The sequence below is a fragment of the Mytilus californianus genome, unplaced genomic scaffold (assembly GCF_021869535.1).
Source record: "Mytilus californianus isolate M0D057914Y unplaced genomic scaffold, xbMytCali1.0.p SCAF_38, whole genome shotgun sequence".
Lineage (NCBI taxonomy): Eukaryota > Metazoa > Mollusca > Bivalvia > Mytilida > Mytilidae > Mytilus > Mytilus californianus.
Window position 1 is genome coordinate 848128 of NW_026262688.1, and position 27542 is coordinate 875669.

General features: G+C 32.0%; 1 protein-coding gene across 1 annotated transcript; it reads right to left on the reverse strand.

Annotated features, from left to right (window-relative positions):
- Nucleotides 1-765: 765 nt before the first annotated feature.
- Nucleotides 766-27408, reverse strand: LOC127736825 (uncharacterized). The gene is made up of 8 exons (XM_052247416.1): nucleotides 27314-27408; nucleotides 16544-16727; nucleotides 13879-14327; nucleotides 12035-12203; nucleotides 10816-11006; nucleotides 9071-9098; nucleotides 7512-7574; nucleotides 766-1778 (listed from the first exon to the last, which is right to left on the reverse strand). Exons 2-8 carry the CDS (start codon nucleotides 16635-16637, stop codon nucleotides 766-768), a joined length of 2007 nt encoding a protein of 668 aa, XP_052103376.1. The 5' UTR covers nucleotides 16638-16727; nucleotides 27314-27408.
- Between the last annotated feature and the right edge of the window lie 134 nt (nucleotides 27409-27542).

Sequence of the window (27542 nt, forward strand, 5' to 3'; positions counted from 1 at the left end):
CAATAGGGCGTTGAAAACTTCAACCACAATTTGAACTGTGTTACAACTCTTGATTCTACTGACGAGAAAAAGGTAACACTAGGCCACGAAGGCAGTCTAGGTGGTCGATTTGTCTTGAGCGATGGACACAGTGCATGCGATGTTGTCATGATATCCTAATAGCATGAATTCGAATTCCGTCGAGGGAAGAACAAACATTTGCTTTCTCAAATTTGTAGATTGAACATTGCTGTTGCTATTTCTTTACCTATGTCAATTATAAAATTCTACAATTATACCAGGTTAAATCTCAATGTGCTATTCAATTGAAATTTTAGTTAGTCTTTTCAGTCTCTACTGTAGATACCTTACCTACGTCATTTTTAAAATTTAGAATTGTACAAACGCTGCTGTGTTCGGTTTTAACCGTATAAGTTCAAGATCGTTATAGGTAAATAACAATAGATTGATATGATTCATTTTACATCACAATCCTGCTGATGAAGGATATATGTTAACCGAAATATTTATAGATTACGTTTAATGTTTTTTTTTGTTTTTTTTTTTGTTTTTTTGTTTTGTACACGTTTTTATATAAATATATCATTCTATTATATTCACATGTTTTAATGTTTCGACATTGTATGTTGGTCGAAACGAAATAAAAGATAACAAAGCAGGTATAATAATTTCACATTATTCTTTTTAATTTTGAATTAAACTTTCATTCTGTTTTAAACTCATCTTTTTACAAACCAAACAATTTGTCAAAAGAAACTAATCGTTTCATAATATCTGACAAAATGGTGCTTCGTTTTCAAAATAATTTCTTTGATTCCTTCTCAACGCATTTTCGGTCATTCTTGGTTTAAATTTGTTTTCAGTTTTCTTTATTTGCTCCAGTAATTCTTTTTCCTTATTCTTACACTCTGATTTAAGTTTTTTGTTTGCTTCTTCGAGTTGTTTTTGTAGATTTTTTTTGTCTATCTCCGATTCTATATTCTTCGATTCTAGGGTATTTTTTAATTCCAGAACAATTTCTTTTTCTTTCTCTAGTTTTTTCGCGTATTTATCTTGTATTTGTTTTGTTTTTGCTTCTGTTTCTTCTTTCATTTGCTCTTCCTTTGCCTCCTTATCATCTCGCATCCTCTTTTGTAGTGCATCTTCTACTTCTTCGTACATTTCGTTTGTATAACAAGATCCGCCATTTTTCTCGCACATCGACTCTACCATTTTAAAAAAGGAATCAACTTGCTCTGATTGAGATTGTCCAACCGCTTCATTGTTAAACGCAAGGAATCTATCCCCGCACTTACCAAGTATTGTTTTAAGATACTCCGGAACAGTTTTAACGTGTTGATAAATCGATATATTTGATTTCGAAAGATCATCCTTTCTAGTGAAAAGTACAATCATATAGCAAAGAACACCTACACCAAAGTGATCAACATAATGTTTGACTGTATCTTCTTCTTCCTGCGTAAATCGACCGACACTAACAACAAGGACCATTGCGTGAAGGCCAGGTGATGTCATTGCAATACATCTTGTTATCTCCTTAGTAACAGTTTCATTCGTCGTTTTCGTATCAAATAAACCGGGTGTATCAACTATAACTATGTTTTTCCCTTCCCGTTTAGAATCTCCGAGTTCACAATGTTCCGTTACTGAAGAACCACTAGGTTTTGATAGAAAACGATTGCGACCCAAAAGACTATTTCCTGTTGCACTTTTCCCGTGTCCTGTTCGTCCAATAAGTACTATTCGTATTTCATTATCTTCTGCCCTGACTGTCGAACCTACAAAAAGATGAAATGTATTTCATATTTTTAGCATATTGCATTACATGTATATTATAATTTAAAAATAGTTAAACATCCTATTTGCGGAATAATTTTTTTGGGGGGAGAGGGGATCCAGGATTATATAAGACAGGTTTTACCTGTGAAAGAGGACAAAGTCCACATACATAACTAATGTAACACTAATTTTACAGTTACATTATTTTGACTCTTATCATGCTTATTACAAAGGCCTTCAGGTTTTTTACATTTTACATTTAACAAAAAATCCCTTTCATTATTAGTATTTAATAACATTTGAAATATCCTTCATTTTTGTCTTTGTGACATTGGGTTGTACAATAAATTAATCGTTTAACCAAATGGTAAAAAAGAAAACTAGTTCCAAGGATATTTTCTGTTCAAAAGAGCTTTAGATACTGAAACGTATCCGATGTTGACTTAGCTGTTAGAAATTTTATTCATGATGTCCTCTTTAATGCAATAAAGAGAAGGCTATCTTCAAATTTTTCAGATAATGTTCTTTTCTCCGTTTTTCAGAATTATTATAATTAAAAATATAATAATTTATACCTTAAACGACAAAGATGCAAAGTGGGCTTATTATTACTTAGTAATCTTCCTGTATCCTTGATACAAAAATCTGTCTGCTTCATGACGTGAGTTACTTTCTTGACAGGACCATTCCCGATTAAATTTTGTCAAAAGTCTGATAGATAGATAGTTTATTTCTTATTAAACCATACAAGTACAAAGGTTACACAAAAGTTCAAAATATGTCTATAAAATATTAGATGTGATTACATAAAAGGTATATATATTTAAAAAAAAATAAACAAATACATAAATAAAAATAGTTAAATAAATAAAAATATAAGAATACAAAACAGATAGATAAACATGTTTAAAGAAATAGTTTTAGTGTTTAATATGTTGAAATTATAGTTTAGAAGAAGGAGATATTTAACTGTTGATAAGCTGTTTGAGTGTCTTTGGGTTTTTTGAGTTAGACAGTGTCTTGAATTTAAAAAAAAATTATGTCTGCTTATTAGTTCGTTTGGTATCAATATTTTCCATTCATCTTCTAAAGCTAGGCAAACAAAAATACAGTGATATTCGTCTCCTATATCTCCATTCTGGCATATAGAACACTTTCTTTCACTTCTGTCAATATGATACCGTCTCCCCTTTTCTATTGATATCAGATATTGTTTATGAAGCGTCCAAATTCATCCCTTTCCAGCCGAATTTGTCCGGATTATCCCGTTCTCAATCCGATTCTAATCCGATTTGTAATTTTCACATAGTAAAAAACGACAGAATCTGTCCTGACATCTTCCTGATTCTACCGAATGGGATCCGACAAAGATCAGACAGTGAGCAGACACTGAACCGACGTTAAGCAAAGATATCCGTTAGAAAACTGTCGCCATATTCGGGATCATCAGGCACTGTCGGAACATAATCATTACACAGTTTGATGTACCGCATTGCAAACGGCTTTGTCAAGACTCAGTCGTATTGTGTTCATTTATCGTCGGGACTCTGACGTGGGTATCATGGTCGAATTCCGTATAAATACCGGGACTGATCCGACCGTGTAAGGGCTGTATAGCCAGTCAAGGTCGTTAAAAACTTCCATTTGTTGTTGAATGGTTTCGGTAAAGACGGTTCGCATTCGACTAGATATGGATGCTATCTTGACTCAATCGGCAGCAAACAGCAATGACAATTTTCTCCAGATCATGCCTGTTTCAAGAACATTGTTGTTATTTAATTCGATACAGCAGAATCTGTCGCGACATAGTCACGATTGTAATCTGAAATTGGATGAGTTTCCAAGGATGTTACCGGACGCACCTTACTGTCGATGGCGCTTGGCCGAGCTCTTCGGACCATTCCAATCTCTATGAATATGTTACAATCGTATACGACTGCGCTCAGACAATGATAGGACATTCCACATCATTGAGGATAGTGTTCCGACTTTTTCACTTTTCGTGTCTTAGCGCTGTCTGGTCTCAAACGGGGGCCATAATCGGCACTGTGTGGTTGCCACATAATTCAAGATTACCAATCTTCCGATAGACGAGTGTACCACACTATCGGTACACCACTGAGGTTGATAAATGATTAAATTATTAGTTTGCATCAGATTATTATACTAGATAGATGGATAATATTTGTTGGACAAACAGGCGGTAGAACATTCTAACTGTCGGACGGTCAAGCTACTTGCAATATAACCCTACTTTAAGAGTGGAGGTAAACTAAAATGCCAGTTATATGAATTCAAATTGATGTAGGATATTGCTCTACCATAGAAATGTCGTCCGGGTTATATAAATGTAGAGCACAGAATATCTAATATTGAAATATTAACATATATCTACAAAGTCATACAATTTTGAAATTACAATGTTTTGTCTGCATTATTCATGTTATTCTTAGCACTCTTAATTTGTCAACATGTGTCTTAAGTGTAATAAATTTATGTTGGAAGAGCTAATCTTAAAGTCTTTACTGTTTTATTTTTATTTTGTTTGGGACTAACAATATTGTATATCAAACTTCCCAATCAAGTCATTCAACTCAAATGTGAAAAGGGAACATTATTTCTTTAAAATATTACTTTACTATTAATCTTCTTATTTAAAAGACAATCCGGTACATGTTTAGATATTTCTATGTAAACCTCATGTTTCATCATTGTTTTGACAGAGGGTAACTCTGTTGCTATTGTTTTCTGTACACCATTGTATTCACAAAGCACTACAAAAGTCAAAAAGTCTGAAAAGACCAGTTTTTGTCTGAATTTGCATGAATTTTTACTCGACATTCTTAATTTGTCTGAATAATTTTTAAAAATTCTTGACATAGTATGAATTTGTCTAATAAGGTTCTTGATTTTTCTTGACAAGTGTCTTGACAGTATGAACATTGTCTTAAAATTTCTCGACACTTCCTGTATCATCTGATAAGAGTCTGGATTAGTCTCGACCAATTCTTGACTGTCTTAAATTTGTCTCGATCTGTCTTGACATATTCTTGACATTCTTAATAATGTCTGAATATGTCTCGACATATTCTTGACATTCTAAATAATGTCTGAATATGTCTCGACACATTCTTGACAGTCTTAAATATGTCTTGACACTATCTCAACAGTATAAATTTCGCCTGAAATGTGAACAGACTTATTCTGCACTGTTTATGACATTCTATTGCTGTTATATACTCCTTTTTATTATGGCTAAACTAAACTTTGAAGAATCAAGGATTAATTTGGTATAGTAAGATACCCTTTTGGTGCAACTAAGTTGGAATACCCTGAATAATCCCCCATGACAATGATGTAGTTTAATTTTGATTTATTTTTATTAAACATTTAAGTAATTGTTTTCACTTGGAATATAAGTCGAAGGTATTGACAAACAGCATTTAGATTTTTGCCGTTCGCAAAACTGCCAGTCAAATTTGCTTTACTAAAATAGGTGTCTTGTATCTCTTTTGGACCCCACAATTCATCTTTTGGGTTTGTGTGGCTAAAAAAAGAGGGGGGGGGGGGGGGGGGGGCTTTCGTTTAGATCAAAGAATTTGTTCCCATCTTGATTCAAAAACCTTATTCATTTTTTAGAACAACCCAAAAACATTTTTATTCAAATTTGAGTGTTGAATTTAATATTTTTTTTACCAAAAATAAATATTTGTGATAACTCCTTCCTGAAAAGAAAAAAATGTTTAGATCTATATTATGCATGTCTGTAACGTTTGAGAACCATTTCATAAGACCGATGATTTCTATAGAAATCATTGATGGGACCCATTATAAATACATTTTTTTTTATTATTCCTGGAGTAGATAATAATTTTCTTTTAATCTTTGGGAATTATTCAATTTGTTTTTATGTTAAAATAATTAACTTCATAATTTTGATGAAGAAAATCCATTTCAATTCAATTGTTTTTATCAAAATGATGATTTTCATTTTCATCTATCAACAAACTTTTTAAATTGTAGTGGCATGGTTGGTCAATTGATAAGTTGTATGGCTGATTACAGGTAAAGCAATAACTTCTATTTGACAGTTGCGTGTACTCTGGGGTGTGGAATACCTTAATTTTATGGGGAACATCCTGTCCATGTGTAATACTTAATATATTCCAACAGATGACATTACACAATTTTTTCTTCTGTTAAATGAATGATTTGTATATCATCATAATTTGCTATTTATATAAACCACATTTTGGTATAATAATTATTTACCATATCAACATTGAATATTATGAATGTAGAATGAAATATGTCTACAGTATGATTGGTTTGAATCATTTAATTTATAAGATTTAGGAATCAAAATTTGTAATTATTTAAAAACCCACATTGAAATTGTTTTATGTCAACACACCCACATTTGAATTATTTTATACTTTAGATTTCATAGCCATATTTGCATTTGTAAAAATATTTATATACCCAAATTTTCAATTATTTTACATGCCCAACTTTTATTTTTGTTGTAGAGAAGTGTAACTTGAAACAACAGTATATCATATAAAGAGAAATAAAGATTAAAGTTATATCATGAATATTGGTCATGATTTGTAAAACTCGGAACTGTCAAGTAAATTTAAGACACGATTCAAAATGTTCAGAATATGTCAAGCCATACTGAGAAAAAGTAAGAATGTCGAGAATATGTCGAGAAATTTCAAGACAGTATTCAAATGTCAAGAATTTGTCAAGAAATTTTAAGACCATATTCAGAATGTCGAGAATATGTCGAGTAAATTTCATACAAATTTAATATAAATGAGAATTTGTCAAGAAAAATTAAGACACAAGTCATACTTTTGGAGAATGTCGAGTAAAAATTCGTGCAAATTAAGACAAAAACTGGTCTTTTCATACTTTTAGACTTTTGAAGTGAAGGTTATCGGAAAAAACTTGTTGTAAAACCTTCTTTTTTTGTATAAAATCACTGTAACAGTTCCAATACATTTTTCAACTCAAAGTTGTATTTGTTTTTCATCCAATTTTCATAAGAAGCAACTCTGTTCTTTTTTCATTTGAAAAGGTAGGTATTCATTATTTTTGAAACTTTTCAAAATTGACAAAAAACATCATGAAATAATTTAAATAATCGTAATTTGAATGTAATGGTAATGCAGATATGAATTAGAATATGTATTACTTATGATGTAAACATTGATTGATAAGGTTATAATCAGAGTTTAAATTATAAGTAAAAAATAGTTACATTATAAGAAATAGACGTATGCAGAAAAAACTATTGTTAGTGAAATGAAGAAGTAGTATTTCAAAGGGTCAGAGGTTAAGGTTTACAAAGAAAGGGGTTATAACCAGCAAATTTGCATATGCATTGTATGATCATTGTTACTACAAATACCGATAAATTTTATTCAATTCTTCAATTAAAATAGAAATAATACTCAAAAGACTGTCCTAATTGGGTTTCGCTAATTTGTCTTGACATATAAAAATAACCATTTAAAAATCATTCATGTTTAATACAGAATACATGCAGACAATGCATGATATACGCATTCAGACTTTTTCAGTCAGATTAAAGACTGTTAAGTCATACAAATTCAAGAAAACATTGATTTTTAAGATTCTGGGGCCTTTGCAGTGTATATGTTCCAAACGGATGAGATTGCATGATAATTGACAATAGAAACCATGTAAACTGTTAATATGCATACCTCCAAAATGTTTTGAATAACGATCTTCGACTCGTTTCTTCCTGATTTCTTCCCACATAATACCTAAAAATAACTCAGTTATTCAAGTTGCAATACACAAATCAAAACGATTTTGCTTACTATACTATATCAGGAAGCTATATACTATTTTAGCACCTGTCTTGAATAAGATTTTATCTGGTGTTTTAATATATCGTTCTTTATATGTTTTAATTGTGTTTTTTTCTGTTTATGTGTTTCAGTGTTTTTTGTTTGGTATTTTTTTTCTTTTCTGTCGGACCACTAATACATATATAAATGAAACTATTTGTTACTTTACATTGCTCAAATTTCACCACTTTCTCTTTTACCATTAAACACTAGCTAATTAGTCAGCCAAATATATATTTATACGTATTTTGAAAGGTATGTAAAACTTTTCGATTTAAAACATGGAATTCAGTGCGATAAAATGACAGATATAGTTACTATTATTTAACCCAGCCACCAAGTAAGTCTTCAGAATGTAAAACTTCTTTTAAATTGATTTTATTAGTGAATTGCATTGCTTAACTTTTGTAATCCACACTGAAATGACATATACATAAGTCAGGTTTATAGCATGCAGGAGAAGCTTACCCTAGTAAACACATCCTCCATCGCGCATTTTTTGGTGTTATGCGATTACCTCAGGTATATTTATTCTTCTTTTTTGTAAACTCTAAATGGATTTACGAAATATAAACATCTGTAAGCTTACTCTACTTAACCAATGCGTATTATATTAAGTTCCCTTGAAGGTATCTCATTGGTTAGATTTTCAATATTTTATTGTTCTATACAAAATATTGAATTTATATTTGAAAATGGCGGAATTTTCCAAATATATATTCCAACTCATAAGACTAAATGTCAACGTAATGGCTTGCAAACGAAAACCGACGAAAAGAAGAAAAACAACACTCTACAAACACTACATAGAAAACTAAAAACCGCACAACACAAACACGGAAAGGGTTAGCAGCACCTGTGCTACATGTGTCAACATTGACAAAGTTTTACTATCGTGTATAAGGTATAGCAAAGTCATGAATCCGTTGAAAAAAATTAAAAACCTAAGATAAAGCATCAACATTGAATTTCTGAATTTAAACAAATAATATTGATTTTTCGTTTTAAAAAACCTTCACATCTGTTAACCTTAACTCTGAAGGGAATAAGTTAGAACAAAACTGACGTGTCCAAATAATGTCAGCGTTAAGTTACCTTTAGGTACTTAATTTTGATGTTTTGTTGAGATTATCTAGAATCAAAAACACATATGTTATAGTTTTCATGTTAAACAGCAAAAGAATATTGCTGGTCCTTTCGTTAACACTGACTTGCGTATGCAATTAATGACAATATTGGGACATCTTATTGTATTGTTTATTTAAATCTGACGACACTTATCCAAAATATCATTAATTGCAGAACTACTTCCTTAAAGCAGTTCAAAATCAGCAAATGTGACCTAAAGAAAGATATTCAATACCCTATGAAAATGTTTATCATATAACTGAACAATTGGTGATACTCACCTATTTGTTCATCGTGTTCCTTAGTTTTCTGGAAAAAAATATTGAATAAAAAACATTTTACTTGAAGCTGTATTTGAAATATTACTATAACAGTAAGGAGATAATCAAATCAATCAGTAAAACTTTAACATGTTTAACGTAAAGTGGAATTTAGATGTCTATGTTGGCTCATAACAATAAAGTAGATTTACTAATTATTTCAGTTAACTTCACATTTTCAACCACAATATACAGTTATGACGTGTAGCCGATAAACGGAATAATGGCATTTTTTATACTGATTTCATCTGCTCGAAAATCAGTCCGCCCTAGCGGGCTCGCTTGATATTATTGCTGATAAAGTCAGTATCAAAAAACAAAAATGCCATTATTTCATATATAGCAACCAAAATAAATTATAAATAGACAAAAAGTCAATACCGTTTGAAACGGAATATTCGATAAGTAGTTATATATATATATCTATATATAACAAGACTAAATTGAAAACAACGTTCAAACCTATGATTGCGTTGGATAAAAACCGCAATTTTTATGCGTGTGCATGCAAAACAAATTTCTTTATACATATATAAAATTTGTTTTGCATGCACACGTATAAAAGTTGCGGTTTTTATCCAACGCAATCATAGGTTTGAACGTTGTTTTCAATTTTTGTCTTTATATTGTAAAAGTTCATCTCGTTTGATGTTGTTAGCACGAGAGAAACCTTTATCAATGTCTTTTCTTTTGTAGCCTCGATGTTTGAGGTGACCGCGAAGTTCTTGCAGCCGTATTTTTGCAGTATCGTTGGTGGAGCTAATCCGATAAATGTTTCATTCGTGCTAACAACATCAGCCGAGATGAACTTTCACAATATAAAGACAAAAAGGTCGACAAGAGGGTGCCTTTTGTGTTGACTTACCATCCCAAATTTGACAACCTATCACACCTAATCCGCGAAAATTAGAAAGAAATCGAAAAACATCCTAAACTATCCAAGATCTTTCCCGAGCCACCTGTACTAGCTTTCCGTAAAGTAAACAAGTTAACAGCTTGACCAGAAATTGACAAGAATGGCCAGTTTTCATGTCGAAGGTTTGTAGTTCGCGGCTTCCTCGACCGAAAAAAAAAAACTTGCCACTAAAGTCCAAATTGCCACAATGTTCATGAAAATTTCCAATCCCAAGGATATTAGTCGTCAAAAATTGAACATAATAAACAAATAAATAGTCGACCGGTAAGTTATCATTATACACTTATGTGAAGAAAATTATACAATTATCAGCAGCCATAAAGAAAAAGAAGTGCTAGTGTCATGTATGTTCACCAGAATGATTGACCTACGTAACACAATATGAATTAGCTACATGGCAATTGGGGTATACGAAGTTAATTTGCAGACATCAGTGAATATAACTATACAAAACGCTTACTATACAGCAATAAAACATGAACGCCACCAAACTCTAGGAATAAACTCAAATGTTCTATAATAGTAAGGATTTTTTGTTCCACTACTTACAAATCAAGTCTTATAAACTCATACGTATTACATGGAAATAAGTCGTTAAGTCAAAAAGTATATCATGTAAAGAAACGGAATACAATCTACCAATTGTTTAATTCTATGACTATATTCTTTTCCAGTTATGACATATAATATTCCATAAGATGGATTGACTTTTCTAGCATATATCAATTACGCTTTTTTGAGTGTGTTGGGTATTTTATGGTTACAAATGTTTTTTTTTTTTTTTTCATACATTTTCTAAGTTTCTTATCTTTTCCTGTAAACCGTTTTCTAAATCTTGTAATTCTTCTTTCACTTTGAAAATTTGAATGTCTGTTTCAGTTAAACCATGTTGTACATATTCTCCGAGAACATGAGTCTGTTGACGTATTTCATCCGCTATCTTAGCACCAAGTCTTGTTTCACTCAGAAAATAGTTCTGACCTGTAAAGAAGGACAAAATATTTGATATTCAGGTAAGGCTTAAGAAGACCTGTTGCAAAAATATACTAATAACTAACTATTTGTTTAGTGTGTTGAACAACATGTTGAATGACGGTTGCTAACATATTGTTTGATGTAAGTTCCTATGATTGATGTTTTTGAAGTATACGTTGTGTAGTCTGTGATATGGATCACATCAATGTTGTTGTGATTGATATGGATCATAGCAAAATATTCTGTGTTGTATGAGACATTTTAGGTTGTGTAGGTTTTTGATGACCAACGCTGTGTCATTTATATAGTATGTGTCATGCGTGAGTTGGATCTCAGAAATATAATTTGTATTTTTTATGTCGTGAATTGTGTCTATTATATTGATCAAAATATAGTTTTGACCCTGTTTTTGAACATCACTGATGGTTGCGATGAATCTGTCCAGCTATAGTGTAATGGGAAGGTGGTTTAAACTTGCACGATATCAAACTTCTTATTCAAAATACATCGTAAAGGGTGACATGGAACGATATGCCTCCCCATGCGATTGATGCGTCCAGTGTATGACAAAAAAACCAGTTCATCTGAGGTACACATTGCGTGGGGAGTTTGAACCCTAGTTTCTAAATGATTTCTTAATTTCTAAATGGGAAATTTCACATAAGTTTATGTTATAATTTCTTTATCGAAGCAAGAAAACTGATCTAATTATACTCTCGGTGACTAGCATTCCATCAGCAGAGTTATCGACCCAGATCTTCTGTTCATTTTCATTAAAGTCCTTACAGTTTGAAAAGTTATTAATTACTAAGAAACTTAACCTTAGAGTGATTTTTATGTATACTGCATACAAGATAAAAAAATAAAACGTTTAACAAGGTTCATTTATCAGTAAAATACAAAAACAAAAATGACTACAAATGACAACGCCGACGAAGGAATGCAGCATCGCTATTCCTCGCTTCCGCTTCCACATGTCGAAGGCCTCGACAAAAAGTAAATTTTGCAAACACTATATTATAATTATTAAATACCGTTTGTTACCCATGTTTTGAGTTCTCCCAAGATTCTTGCCCTTTCGGTGTCACTCAGACTAAGATCCTTGACGAATTGGCCCATTATATGGAAACAATTTCTATATTTTTCTCTAGTCCAATTTTTAAAGTCACAATGCGCCCAGGAATTGCGTATGTCCACTCGTATCTAAACAATTGCAAAATAGTTAGTCAGTTTCATAAAGGATGCCAGGAATTCCGTTTTAGGATCTGTGTTGTTTTTAATTTTTATAAATGGCCTTCCTTTATCTAATCCTAATCATACCACCGATTTATTTGCTGATGATAGCACCATATCAGTCATTGGACAAAACAAAAGTTGCATCAGTCAAAAACTTAATACGGTTTTACAAGATATCTTTTGCTGGTGTGATGACAATAAAATGGCTGTAAATGTATCTAAAACGAAAGCTATATGTATTAGCTCTAAACAGAAGCTTTCTGTTACATCAGATGAAAACATTAATCTTGCCATAAATGGACAACAAATCAAAGAAAGTACATGTGAAAAGGTTATAGGTATTTTTATTGATGCATCTCTATCTTGGTCTTCTCATATTGATCATATAATAAAAAAGTCAACTCTTCTTTAAGTTGACTAAAAAGGATAAAGAATACTTAAATCACAAAGTTAGAGAACTGTTTTATAACGCTTACTTTTTTCCTCATTTAGATTATTGTTTTTCAATATGGGGAAACTGAAACAACTTTCTATTAGATAGTTTACTAAAACTGCAAAAGAGGGCAGCAAGAATAATTTTAGACGAACATGCTTACATCAAACTTCAAGCGAATTATTATACGAATGTAACATTGTGCCGATTACACAAAGAATACATTATCATAAATCATTACTAATGTATAAAGCAAAGAATGGTTTAGCTCCAGAATATTTGTCAAGTCTTTTATCAGCTTCCGAAACCAAAAATACAATACAAGATTTTCATTTCAGATAATATTATAATTCCAAAACCAAATACAGAGTTGTATAAGTCTATAGTTTCTCGTACAGTGGACCAAAAGTTTGGAATGCTCTTCCTAATACAATTAAAAATCAAACACAGTATCAGAATTTAAACATAACTACAAATATATGTATTTTAAAAATTACCATGATATTTGTACTGTAATGCCATATAATAATTGTTTATTGAATTTAAATTGCATCTTTATTTATCATTATTATTGAATTTGTATTGTTTATTTTTGATGTAATTATTATTGTATTTAGAGATCTTTATTAAAAATTGGTGCAATCCAAATGAAAGCGGGACGAAAGATACCAGAGGGACAGTCAAACTCATAGATCGAAAACAAACTGACAACGCCATGGCCAAAAATAAAAAGACAAATAGACAAATAAAAGTACAGATGACACAACATAGAAAACTAAAGCCTAGCAACACGGACCCCACCAAAAACTGGGGGGGGGGATCTCAGGTGCTCCGGAAGGGTAAGCAAATCCTGCTCCACATGTGGCACCCGTCGTGTTGCTAAGTTACTCTCTAAATAAAGATTTTTTGTTAATTTCCATTGCCATTACACATATTTTGATATATTAAAATATATACTATGGATTATATGGTTATGCTCCTTGGATCTAGTTCAGATGCAAGTACTATCAAAGGACTCGAAGAGTCATGCAATTAGTCGACTATTAAACTATCTCGAAAACTCATACCTTAGCAGCATCAATCTGTACACTCGGAGGAACGGTAACTGATGTTGATTACAATATATTGAAAACAATTAGCTCACAGCTTATCTATTACTAGTTCATTAAGTCATCTCGAAAATAATACTAAATATATTAAAATGTTTACCTTGTCAGCATCAGTCTGCACAGTTTGTGGAAACGAACTGATGTTAATGACCATGCTAAGCAGAGCAGACGAGTCACATGACTCATCAATTGCCGAGTAATGAGCCATATGAGGCTTTAGGAACAACTTTGACAAATCCACATGGCTTGTTACTTTATAATTATATCTCTGGTAATCTCCTTTCCATGCGTTGTTAATCTTTTTCTTCGGTACTTTCCTGTTGTCGTTTATTGATTCATAATTAAGAAAATATTTATTTGTTCCCGGGTATTTCTTTAGATATGTATGATAATCCTGTGTATCAATGGAGTCGCTAAATACCAATGATTTGTACAAATTAATTATAATAGGATCCACATATTTTCTCAGCAGAGGAGAAATAATCGTATGCAGACATATCCCAATAATCAGCCACCTTTTCTTTTCGTTATTCAAATCTCCTGGGGGACCTGGAATTAAATCAATGTATGAGAGGTTGAGCACATGAAATGGACAAAATCTAAATGAATCATAGTAAATATATATATATATATATATATATATACAAGTCTAAATTGAAAACAACGTTCAAACCTATGATTGCGTTGGATAAAAACCGCAATTTTTATACGTGTGCATGCAAAACAAATTTCTTGTTAGAGGGGTCCATATACAGCACAAACAACATTTTCCAAAAGACCAAAAAAGTAAAAAAGTATATTTTAACAAAACGCAATTGACTTACAGGTCGAACAACAAATGTTCTTAAACCCTGCTGACTGCCATTGGCGATTGCCAAATAAACGTATCACAAGGTGTAATAAATGAATCTTAATTATAAATTTAATACCAAACAGAAAACAATAAACTTGCGGCAAAGATGGTATACCGCAAACAAAGGTGCAAAGATTTTTGTACACCATATCCGGATTTCGACAATAAATGTCTCTTCAGTGATGTTAGGAATCGAAACGGTATTTGGAAGGCCATATAATTTACCTCAATGTAGAATAGACTCTTGAGTCAAAATAGGATGAACGGATCATATAAACCCGAAGGCAAATATAATACAAGCCCAACCGAAAAATATATAAAAGTCTAAATTGAAAACAACGTATATATATACATATGTGCTGTATTTAGACCCCTCTACCAAGAAATCTGTTTTGCATGTACACGTATAAAAATTGCTGTTTTTGTCAAACGCACTTATAGGTTTCAACGTTATTTTCAATTTAGACTTGTTTATATTTTTTCGTTTGGGCTTGTATTATATTAGCCTTCGGGTTTATATGATCCGTTCATCCTATTTCGACTCTTTCAAGATTCAAAATTCTATCCTAAATTGAGGTAAATTATATGGCCTTCCAAATACCGTTTCTATCCCTAACATCACTGAAGAGACATTAATTGTCGAAATCCGGATATGGTGTACACATTTTTGCACCTCATGTTTGCTGTATTCCATCTTTTCCGCAAGTTTATTGAACTCTGTTTGGTAATAAATTAATAATAAGATCCATTTTGTTACATCTGGTGGTCCGTTTATTTGGCAATCGACAATGGCAGTCAGCAGGGTTTAAGAACATCAGTTGTTCCACCTGTTAGTCAAATGCGTTTTGTTAAAATATACTTTTTTACTGTTATGGTCTTTTGGAAAATGTTCTTTGTGCTGTATTTAGACCCTTCTACCAAGAAATTTGTTTTGCATGCACACATATAAAAATTGCGGTTTTTATCCAACGCAATTATAGGTTTGAACGTTGTTTTCAATTTAGACTTGTATATATTTATACTATCCTCTGGCCTTCCATTACAAACAATCGTACTTGTCCTTGTAATATCTTTTTTAAAAAAGAACAACTTATTGGTATAATAGACTGGTATCTTATCAAAGTAAAGCAAACTAGGGCACACAAAAAATATAATATGTTTACCATTCTACATTAACAAATATGAAATTGATCGCCTTAATGGTTACGTGGCAGCGTACTTGCTTTGAATGAGCCTGGTAGGTTATTTACCCTCCAAAAACTTTAATATTATATGATTGGTAAAACAAATACTAGTAACAATATCTAGTTACTTGTATGGAGAGATTATGGAAATATCACACAATCTAAATGGAACGATTTTACGTAAACTTGCAGGTAATTATAATCTAAATCTTCAAAAATATAAACAATAATTGCATCAACTGTATCCTTGACTGATTTAAAGTTGGAATTATTTAAAATGTTTTGTAAGCAGTTATAAATTGACATGTTAAAGCTATGCACACGTTTGCAACCATACATTTTGGACTAAGTAAACCAACTCATTGCTTCCTTACCCAATTTCTTGTGATCGTGATTAAGATGCCAAGCTAGATCAAACGCAACAATTAAAATCGTTATATGCTATTTTTTTCTCTTAAACATGCGGCACTGTCGATTAAACAGGAAAGACTGATCAGAATGTGTTAAGCGAGGATACAAGTCTTTCCATTCATTATTTTCTTGTTTACTAGCACTTTAAAAATCCAGTGCTTTGTGTCGTTCCGATACAATGAATACTCATATAAGATAAACTCTTTCTCATGCAGAATTGCATGTTTTATTTGCAATGCAAATCAATTATCATAATGCAAATAGGTCTGCATGCTTAACAATAAGATTGCACGTGTTGTTCAAAATCTATTGGGTACCTGTAATCATTGGAACTTTATTCTGATCGTCTTGTATCTGTAAACCAGGTGTTGTTATCAGTTTTAATGGACTAATTGTAGCTTGCGCGTTCATTCTGTTATGTTTAATATAACATTGATTTCTTTTCGTTTAAACATTTATCTTTGGTAGATATATTCTGTCCTTCCTAATATTAAACAAGAACTGCAAATATAATAATACATACACAAGCTATAATATCAATCCCAACAATTATCATATTATACATATTTGATATATATATCGTGTCTGGGCTTCCAAATCTCTTCTTCAGAACTTTTGTTTGCTAAAACGAGTTTGGTGAATTGCTTTCATGTCAATTTGTGTTTAGTTTTATTGTTTGGTAATTTAACTGGTTTATTTTGTTTTCGTTATCTGCTGTTGTTTTTTCCGTTTTTTCCGTCCTTTTTTGTTCATTTTACATATCGTTTAACATTAACTGCACTGTATTAACGTTAAATTGTTTTTTTTTTCACATTTTAAAAGGTTGGGACTTTTTATAACGTGCGTACAAAACTACAAGCCTGGTATCTATAATGAGTCTTTTTAGCTACTGCTAATTGAAACTGAGAAACAGACTGACTCAAAACGTAAAACATGAAATTGAAGTCAATGCCAAGTCGATCATCGCAGAAAGACATTTTTATGTTATGATTAATCAATACTTATTCTTTTCTTGGTGGCAAGGTGCTATTGTGGTAGGTCAAGATAATGTGTTGAGTATATTGGAATTTAAAGTTAATTAGATAACCTCAATATTGATATGTGTGTGTCCGTCTCGTACATACATATCTATCATTATTACTTAAAGATGTTACTTTCTGAGATGTAAGCACCTTTACAGCTTTAACAGTAATCATAATATGAACTGTGCAATAAAGGTGCCTAGAATTACAAAATGTGGAACTTTTAAAACGAGAAAACCAACGGCTTGTGACGCAACAAAACAAAACGAAATACAAACATGGCAATCAAAATATTTACAATTGATGACTTGCACTGGTTAACATGGTGAATTTATTGTAAGATCTGTTCATATCAGCAGTTTATTGCATTGTCTAAAAATCTACTGAACAGAATTAGATTGACTGAAGGCTTATTGTTTGAACAGTACTGAATTTTCCGCAGTAAATATATCTGAATATTGATGTCCAATTACAAGCTCGCGCTACATGATCTCAATATTGATCTCCCCGATTGCACGTATGCTAGTTCCCAATTCAAATATACAAGATATATTTCGACTGGCCATGTTATTACTGGTGAACTAAACATTGTTAATAACTCTTCTCTGCAAAATATCGTGATCCTTTTCTTATCAATTGTAAACATATTGTCCGAATTCAGATGAATCGGTCGAGGATCATTCCATGCAATTTGATAACACGAGAAAGAAGACGCAGATACTTTTCGGATGGATAACGGCTATGAGGTCGTCGATACAAATCTGTATAAAACAAAAATATGGGATCTATGAAAACACATGCTACGTTAATATTTACAGACCCAAAATGTTGCAATTACCTGTCCTATCTCAATGACATGTGTGCTGTTGTCCCCGCAGTTAAAGCCCCGAACAACGTCGTTTTATGTGTAAATCACATAAACTGCTTCATAAACGAATTAGTTGCTGACAATGTACTTGGAAACTCAACATTTACCACTAGGACATTTACCGAGGTAGAAATTCTAGACAATCATAGGTCTGTTCTATGTTTCTTTGGAATTTCAACCAAAGATAATGTACTGGATATATCTTACTGTATAAGATACATATATATAACGAAGGTCGTTTGTAAGAGTGCATACAATCTAAAACTCTTTCATCTTGCAGTAGTATTTCAATATTCTCCTTTCTACTCTTTATACTAGTATTCCCCATTTTAAACTAAAAGACAAATTGAAAGAGTTGGTCGTAAAAATAGAATGAACAAGTATCTTGTCTTCAGGCAGGACAAATCAACCTTTGTAAAAAGTCACTTTGTGTCCAACAAAAAGTCTCTGAAACTGACATCATGAAGAAGATGCTTGATTTCGTGACATCATATTTGTAACGTTTGCAAGGAAGTAAATTTTCCAAATAAACTGGTATTACCATGGGAACCAACTGTGCTTCTCTTCTTGTCGACTTGTTCCTTTATTCATATGAGGCAGGCTGCATGCAACAGTTTCTTGTGAATAATAGAAAGAAGCTAGCATTATCCTTTAACTTCAGATGATGTCCTCTCAAAAATAAATCAAAGTTTGGTGATTGAGTTGATGCCATCTATCCGATCGAACTTCAAATGAAAGATACAACATTTACAGTTAAGACTCCTAATATCACGACTAGTTCTTAAATTGAAAATAAGGGTAGGTTGAGAAAAAAACTGTATATGAAGCAACATTTAAGCAGCGCCTACTTATGGAGAATATATTTCCCAGTTGATATTCCAGGGCGTATAGTTCCTTTTCTTTGATAGAGATTAGTTGCTGCTCACAAGGAAGCTATCAAACCAAGAGTTCCAAGTAATGAAGTTGAAATCAACCATTTTAAAATTTTATGCACGTCATAACGAGTTGGTTGACCTTTTCACAGCTGACGACGAATATGTTCCAATTGTCTTTACTACAATCCCTTCTCTTTTCCCCAAATGTGACTTACGCATTAGACTTATTGTTTGACTAGTTCTAGCATGAGCAACAAGAGCAACAAGACGGGTGCCACATGCAGAGCAGGATGCACTCACCCTACCGGTCCACCTGAGATCAACTCTGTATTTTTGATGGGGTTCGTATTGCTAAGTCAATAGTTTTCTTTTTTTGCATGATTTGTTTGCCCTTTAGTCTTTTCTTTCGTTGTCAGTCTAGTTTCCACTTATTAGTTTGAATGTTCCTTTCTTTTCTGTCGCCTCTTTTGTCGTACGTCCTGTTTACATCATGCTTTTCTGATTTTTCTAGTCATATCCATGTTAGGGTCTGAACATTTTTTTTTTTCATTAACTTCTATGTGATATGTTGGTGTTAATGGTGTTACAAGTTATTAAAAAAGAATTGCCCAACTAAAAATATTCAAAATTATTGTTGATCTTGCAAATCGTTTAAACACACATATTTAAGGCCCCAAATGCATTTAACATGTATACATGGAACTTTGTATCTAAATGATAGAACTCTTTTTAATTAATACAAAAAAGCTATAATCGATATGATCTTTCTGTCAACTTAAAAGTGCATAATAATTAATTAAGACATTTAAACGAATATATTTCCCTAATGCTTTGTCAAGCTTTTAGCTACACCTTTTGTCTTATATATACCCGCTGTAAAGGAAAGGCATACAGTTTTACCCTAGTCCGTTCCGTCCGTCTGTCCGTCTGTCCGTCTGTCCAGTGTGTCCCGTCTGTCCAAAGTGTCCCGTTCGTCCCGTCCGTCCGTCCGTCCGTCGCGTACGTCCACAAAAAAATCGGTTTTCGTTCTCTAACTTTATTTTGCCTCATACAAATGTTATGAAACTTATTCACAATGATTATTACCACAAAACACAGACCAAGTTCGAAATTGGATGGCGTCATTTTTACTGTTGTAGAATTATGCCACGTTATAAGCATAACATTTGCTGAATTTTTCGTTTCCGTTCTCACGCATAAGTATTCCTCACCCAATTGTTATGATACCTATTCGCAATGCTTATAATCATCAAACGGTCTTAACTACATGAATCCTGCATCTGTATGTGGAAGTTGACTATTTCTGGTAGTCTGAAAATTAAAACCCAACAGTGGTCGAAGTATATTTTATGCTGACAAATTTTTGTACCTGAACGAGGTTTGAAATCACACCTTTGATACACTACAGCACCACTTGCTTAGCGCCATGTCCAGCGATCTAGACTTCTCGACCACATCCGCCAAATCAAAATATAACACTAGTAGTCGTAGTGTTACCTTGTCACGTAAGGCGAATATAGAGATAGACGTAAGACATGTGTTTTAAGCCTTTGTAGATGTTATATTATTTTTATCATACACAATGCCTTTTTATTTGTCCGCAATATCACTCAACAATTTTTGCATACCGTATGGGATAATGATTCAATTCATTATAAAGTCACTTGAAAGAAGTATATCATACAAACAAGTCTAGGTTAGTGACAACTATGTCTACCGTTGAACATATGATACAGAGTATTTTTTTTAAATATACAGTTATTGTAAATAAATTTATTATAATTTAAATGAAAGGATATAAAAATAACCTTGTGTGTATTTGTTGAATATAGTCCCACTTTTTTGTCGATTGATTCCTCCCTTGATACTCGCCGATAGTACTACAGATATATTTACTTGATAATCAATATTGATATTGCGATTAATATTAGTATAAATATAACTTCTAGATGTTTAACATACATATTTGCATTTAATATTATAACACAAACAAATAAAGGCAACAGTAGTATACCGCTGTTCAAAAGTCATAAATCGATTGAGAGAAAACAAATCCGGGTTACAAACTAAAACCGAGGAAAACACATCAACTAATAGAACAACAACGAAACAAACATTTTCCTACTAACTGTGAATCTTTAAAATATGCATTTACTATTATTACAAATATACATAAAAGAACATCAGCATTCAATGTTATTACAAATCTACCAACTTGTACATGTTGTACTAGATGTTCAACATAAATATGTATAAATTGTGAATAGCATGACTTACATGCTTAGATGATTTTTACCATTGATTATCGCCGTTACCATGAGAGGCGAGCTTACTTAATGATTTTTTTCATATCAATATGTTTACGTTATTAGTATTAATTATATTTATCTCTGATACGATAATTAAGAAAAAAAAAAAAAACAAATAATAACTGCCTTACTGTATTAAAAGAAAGTATTTATAATCGAAAATAACACAAACACGTACAAAATACGAACTCCTTTTAATCTCAAAAGAACATATATCTTCCGTAATGTAACGAAAATACATTTAAATCAATCTGTCAACGTATTCATTGAACCGTTGTGTTTTGTATTCAATTGATTTGTTGAGTTAGGGAATTAACTGTCTATTCATTTCAAACAACAGAAGGGCACTTTGTTAACTTTCTTAAAATATAGTTCACAAGACGCAATTGAGAGAATACGACATTGAACTTTTAAATTTCCGAGGGCAGTTCTGAGGACGAATTTGATACCTTTAAAGGGGTACTAGCTGTCAAATTCAAGTTCACCGATTTGACTCAAACTCTGATATTTGATTTATAACCATGTAAAATATTTATCCAAATTATAAAAAGTCTGAAATCAACAATTTATAGGGCATGGGCTCGATAATATGGAGCTTCGTTTCGTGTGTATTTTAGTCTTGACACCATCTAATTAACCATCGAGTTGACCTCCGAAGACTTCCGATGTTCATATAAGCGATATCAACATAAATATAGATACAAATAGAAAGCGAACTCGTGCAATTGGATTTTTCTAGGTCTGTTTAATTTCATATTACAGATTAAAAATATATGTTAATCATCGTTTTTACCTGTATAATAATGATTTTTTGTGGATCGAATCAGTCAATCAAATGATTTACCCTTGTTTCACTTTCAATGTTGACATTCTTTTCCTTTAAATAACGAAACACGCACAATTCATGCGTTATCCATCTCTAGGTAAGGGGTTAAATTGTAGTTCACCTGAATACGGATTCAATGAGGTCGTTTTATTCACTTGCGAGTGAATAATTCATCATCAATGTTTACTTAAACAGGTTTATTTACTTGTTTTGTATTCTTATATTTCTATTTATTTATTTAACTATTTTTATTTATATATTTAATTATATTTTGTATGGATGTTTTAAACTTCTCTGTAACCTTTGTTTTGCATGGTTTTATGAGAAATAAACTATCCATCTTAGCTTAATTTGACAAAATTGAACCGTAATGGCTGCTAAAGACGAATTATTATTTCACTATTTCACTTTCATTAATGATTGAACAAAAAATATCATTCTTTAGATTTTTTATATATCTCGTAGCTAGTGCCCCTTTAAAACAGGTGGCGTATTATATATTTGTATTTGAAAAATTACGTCTTTGATTGGAGCTAAATGTCGATAACAGTTCTAAAAAAACTGACGTTTATAATTGAAACCAATACAAAATAAAATAAAAAAACGGCCTTTAAAAAACCAAAAAAAACAAAAAACACAGAAAATTGAAGATAAAGCAAAAATACAAAAATCATTAACTAGAATGTGTGCAGGTGCTTCATAATTTGCTTTATTCACGCATATGGCGCTTCGAATTTCATATTATAAGTTATATTCAACATAGTGCTATTGATTTTTCATAATTAGTTCTATAAATATACTTGTTTTACTTCTTGTCAGTATGTAATTTAATGTTTATTTTATAAGACCCTGAAAATTAAACAATAGATGTAGAACCCATATTCTCCGCAAAAACGTTCATCTTGATCTTTGACCAATCTACATTCTATTATTGACAATTGATTACGTAATTTTCTGAAAGTTATCTTTTAAATTAACAAGTTTCGTGATTGGAAGTCTTCAGATAAACGCACACTTAATCAAAAATCGCGTATTACGAGCACCATGGGGGACACATTTTCACCGTCATTATTTATTTTGAAATATGCATTCCATTTTATATTGAATAATATGTAAATGTTTGCAATTTTCACGAAAAAAAAAAACACAGAAGAAACAGAAATGAACTTACATCAAATAGTCTACTAGCTGTGCATCAGTAATTTTCTGGATATTTGTTTACTGTCCGAAAAGAAGCGCATGCAAATCTCTTCAAATGAACAAATGAACATTCCTAGAGGGGAAAAGATTAAATTACCCATGAAAAGAATTTACGGTTTATTTCAGTCACAACGCACATGAGCGTAGAAAAATGGAAGGCGCGAAAAAGAAAGAATTTACAATTGAAGTTTGATTAAGGGTTATTTGGAAACACAAGAAGCTTCTCTTATTCATTGAGCAGATGGATACAAAGCATTTGGGTCACTTTCAAGTAAATTATAATGACAGCTGTCCATTTGATTAAGGTGAACGGTGCATGGTATTTTTCAAGAGGTATTTTGATAGAGATATCCACATGTTGTGTAAATTTTCTCTTCTTCCCGCTTGTTTTCTGAACGAGAGGCGAAGTATACCAAAGGCACATTCAAACTCGAAATAAAACTGATAACATACATAAAAAAGAAAAAGACAAACAACAGTATACAAAATAACATGGAAAACCAAAGACTGAGCAATACGAACCCCTGCAAAAACTAGGGGTGATCTGATGTGCTCCGGAAGGATAAACAAACCCTGCTCATCATGTGACACCCTCAGTGTTGTTTATATAGTACAAATATGTCTAATTCGGTAGGTCGCATTTGGGGAAAATGGACGAGATTGTAGTTACGACAATGGAACATATCCGTGGTCATCTGTGAAACAGACTTTCCATAACAGTCAACTCGTAATGGCGTCCGTACTATTTACGAAGGAATGATTTCAACTTCGCCACTTGGAACTCATGGTTAAATCGTTTCCTTGTGAGCAGCTACCCTCTATTAAAGAAACATCGTATCAACTGGAAGATACTCTGTATGCAGGCGCTGCTGGAATGTTGCTACATAGAAATGGAAAGTTCACAATTGGGATGCTGAACTCATCTCTTTTGTTCTAAAGTTTTATTTCAACCGACCCTCATTTTCGATTTCTAGATGTAAGTCAAGATATGAAACAGATTTAACTGTATCTGTTGTATCCTTTATCTCAAGTTCGATGGGGTTGATGCGTTCAACAATTCACACCATTTTAAATCATATAGTAAGAGATCATCTGTACAGAGAAAAGTGATATAAGGATACTTTAACTTTTTCCCTTCTCTATAAGACGTCAGCCTTATTTGAATAAATTAATAAATCGGCAAAAAGGGGAGCACAGTTGGTTCGAAGTCAAAGTTTATTCAACTCCGTTTCTGTACAAATGACGAAAGATCAGCATATATCACAGAGTAATGATTTATAACTCCAGTCGGGCGTTTTGTCTACGCGGGACTTAGAAGTAAAGCACTTTTTCAAACTCAACTAGAAAATATAATCAATGACAACGGTGACATGCATACACCTCGTATGACATTTAACAGAAATTAAAATTATTTTGTAACTGCAACATCTTTCTAGCAAAGTGGAAAATTCTGTTTAATATACTCAAATATTTTCGCAAACTAATGCAAAATAAAGTTTAAAAAATATTATGTTTAAAGAGTCCCTGAACATGGTTTCTATGTAATTAATATACAAACATATAACTAATTGACCATGAGGTATTTAACGATTAGATCATTTGAGCGAGTAGTAGACCTATACTATTCATTTAAATTGACCTGCTAATGATTAAAAAGAAATATGATCAGTGTTTGCCAAACACATTATTGTTTGTCAACTTTAAATGTAATAAAGGCCTACATTTTTTTCAACTTGTTTCGTTTGTATAGAAAAACATTAAACATTCATGTGTAATGTATGCTCTTTGACGTATACAATATTTAATTGTTGGACGTATACGGCAACTATTGAGTTAGTGACTAAAAACTAAATTAAACAGGAGGAAAACATCATTAAGTTTGATCTTGATTAAAATATGTTGTACAGACTGTAGCAGTTTTCAAATAAAGGATTAACTTGGTGACAAATTGACAGTTTAAATGTGCAGTTCTTCTGTATTGACTAAGCAATACTAACTTTGCCTTTATATTTGTTGGTGGATACTTGTTCAAATATGGTTGAAAAAAATGTTGAAACATCTTAATATTGTTCATGCAATATCGATATGTTATATTGTAGACGATCGAAAACGAGCACAGCAAATAATGACACTCATTAAAAATTTGTGTGGCAACTGATTTTTTTAGCAATTTAATGCATTATTATAGAATGCAAATATTTATAGATAGCAATGATGCAATAATTATCAATTATATGAAATTTTAGTGTTTCCATGAGAAGGTTTTATCTCAATAAAAGAAAATTCGAGGTTATTTAAGTATTTAGTGCATACATATAAAATGCAAGAGAGAGCTTTGCAAGGTAAATTAAAAACAACAAAAGAGGTAGATAAATGTTCCTACTTGCATGGCCAACATGACAAGCGCCAAGTGTGATCAGGAATCTGCTTACCTTTCCAAAGAGTATGAGGTCAATCCAAATTTTCGTTCGGTTCGTGTTGATCATTTCTGAGCTTTATATGTTGTGTTTAAGTACATTGTTCTTTGTGTTTAGTCGTTTTCGTTTTTATATCAAGTCATTTTCTGTTCTTTTCGGTTTATGACTTTGACTATCCCGTCTATGCCTTCCGCTTCTTTTAAAATATATTTTGAGTATTAGATATGTAAAGGATAACTTACTGGACAAAAAGTAAAATAAGAAAAATACTCCGAGGAAGATTCAAAACGGAAAGTCCCTAATCAAATGGCAAAATCAAAAGCTCAAACACATCAAACGAATGCCTAACAACTGTCATATTGCTTACATGGTTCAGGCATTTCCCTGTGAAGAAAATGGTGGATTAAACCTGGTTTTATAGCTAGCTAAACCTGTCACTTGTACGACAGTCGCATAAAATTCCGTTATATTAACAACGATGTGTGAACAAAACAAACGGACATAATATGTAAAATGTCAAAAATAGGGGTACTGCAGTCAGCATTGTGTTATAATCTTAATCACTATAAAAACAAACAAAAAAATCAACAAAGAAAAACAAAAAGGCATATAGCATGTATAGACAAAGCACATTACCAAAAACGACAGACAAGAATACCAAAATTTACCATAGCACAATAACACAATGACGGGATGTATAACTACCGAGCCACGTCAAATGGATATTACCAAAAAAATAGACTTAACAGTAAAAGTATTAATATACATAGACAAATAAAAGAATAATATAACACGCTATTATATAAACAACGTCAGTACCTATAATCTGTAATCTTAAGACCTTCGTGCATTATTAGTGAAGTTGATACGGAATATTTATCAACAAGGTCATGGTATCTTCCGATGAACTTTTCTTAGAAAAAGGACGAAACGTTCTTTGACATACCCTTGGTTCATCAACTTTCTGCTCAGACACTGGTGACGATTTACAAAGTCTGAGTAGCAGCTGCAAGCTCTTGAATACAGAATTAGTTGGGAAATGTATATCCAATATGCAGGTGCAGTTGGTTTATTGCTACTAAGGTGGGGGAAATTGATAATTACAAAATTACAATCGTCTTGTTTGTCATAGATTCATGTACTGAGATGACCGCTGATGTCAAATTCGAGGTATATGTCTAAAAATGTGACAGAGGAAGACGTGTCTGTTGTTTCTTTAATTTCTAGTTCTAGAGGATATATTAATGGAAACCAATCAGAAAAGTTCATGCTTTTCGACAAATGTCTGAAGGGATTCCGACTCATATGAGCATAAAAAGAGATCGGCAAGGAGAGGCGGACAGTTCGTTCCCATAGGACTGCAAAGGTCATTAGCTAGCTTGTAATGAATGATAAATCATATTTCATCCTACAGTGTTCCAAAAAAAAGATCAAGTTTATTTAGTTTGCCAATCTTCAAATCATCCATACATGATACTGTTTGATATATTAATAGAGTATATACACAAACGATTCAAAATATGCACGTTAAATGTAGAAATTAAGGTTGTTTTGTGCTAGAATAACTTACCGATGTCCATAAAATTTTTCCTCTTCAGAATTGAATTTCTCCAGATATTGGTAAAAAAAACCGAATCTTCCTGATGACACTTTTAAATGTAAAATGTCTACAAAAGTATTATCTTATCACAAATATTGACACACTTCAGTAAATCGTTATAGCTCAATATTTAAATAAGTTGGTACAATGTAAATGATATGTGATATATTTATATCAATGCTTTTACGTAGGTTAATAT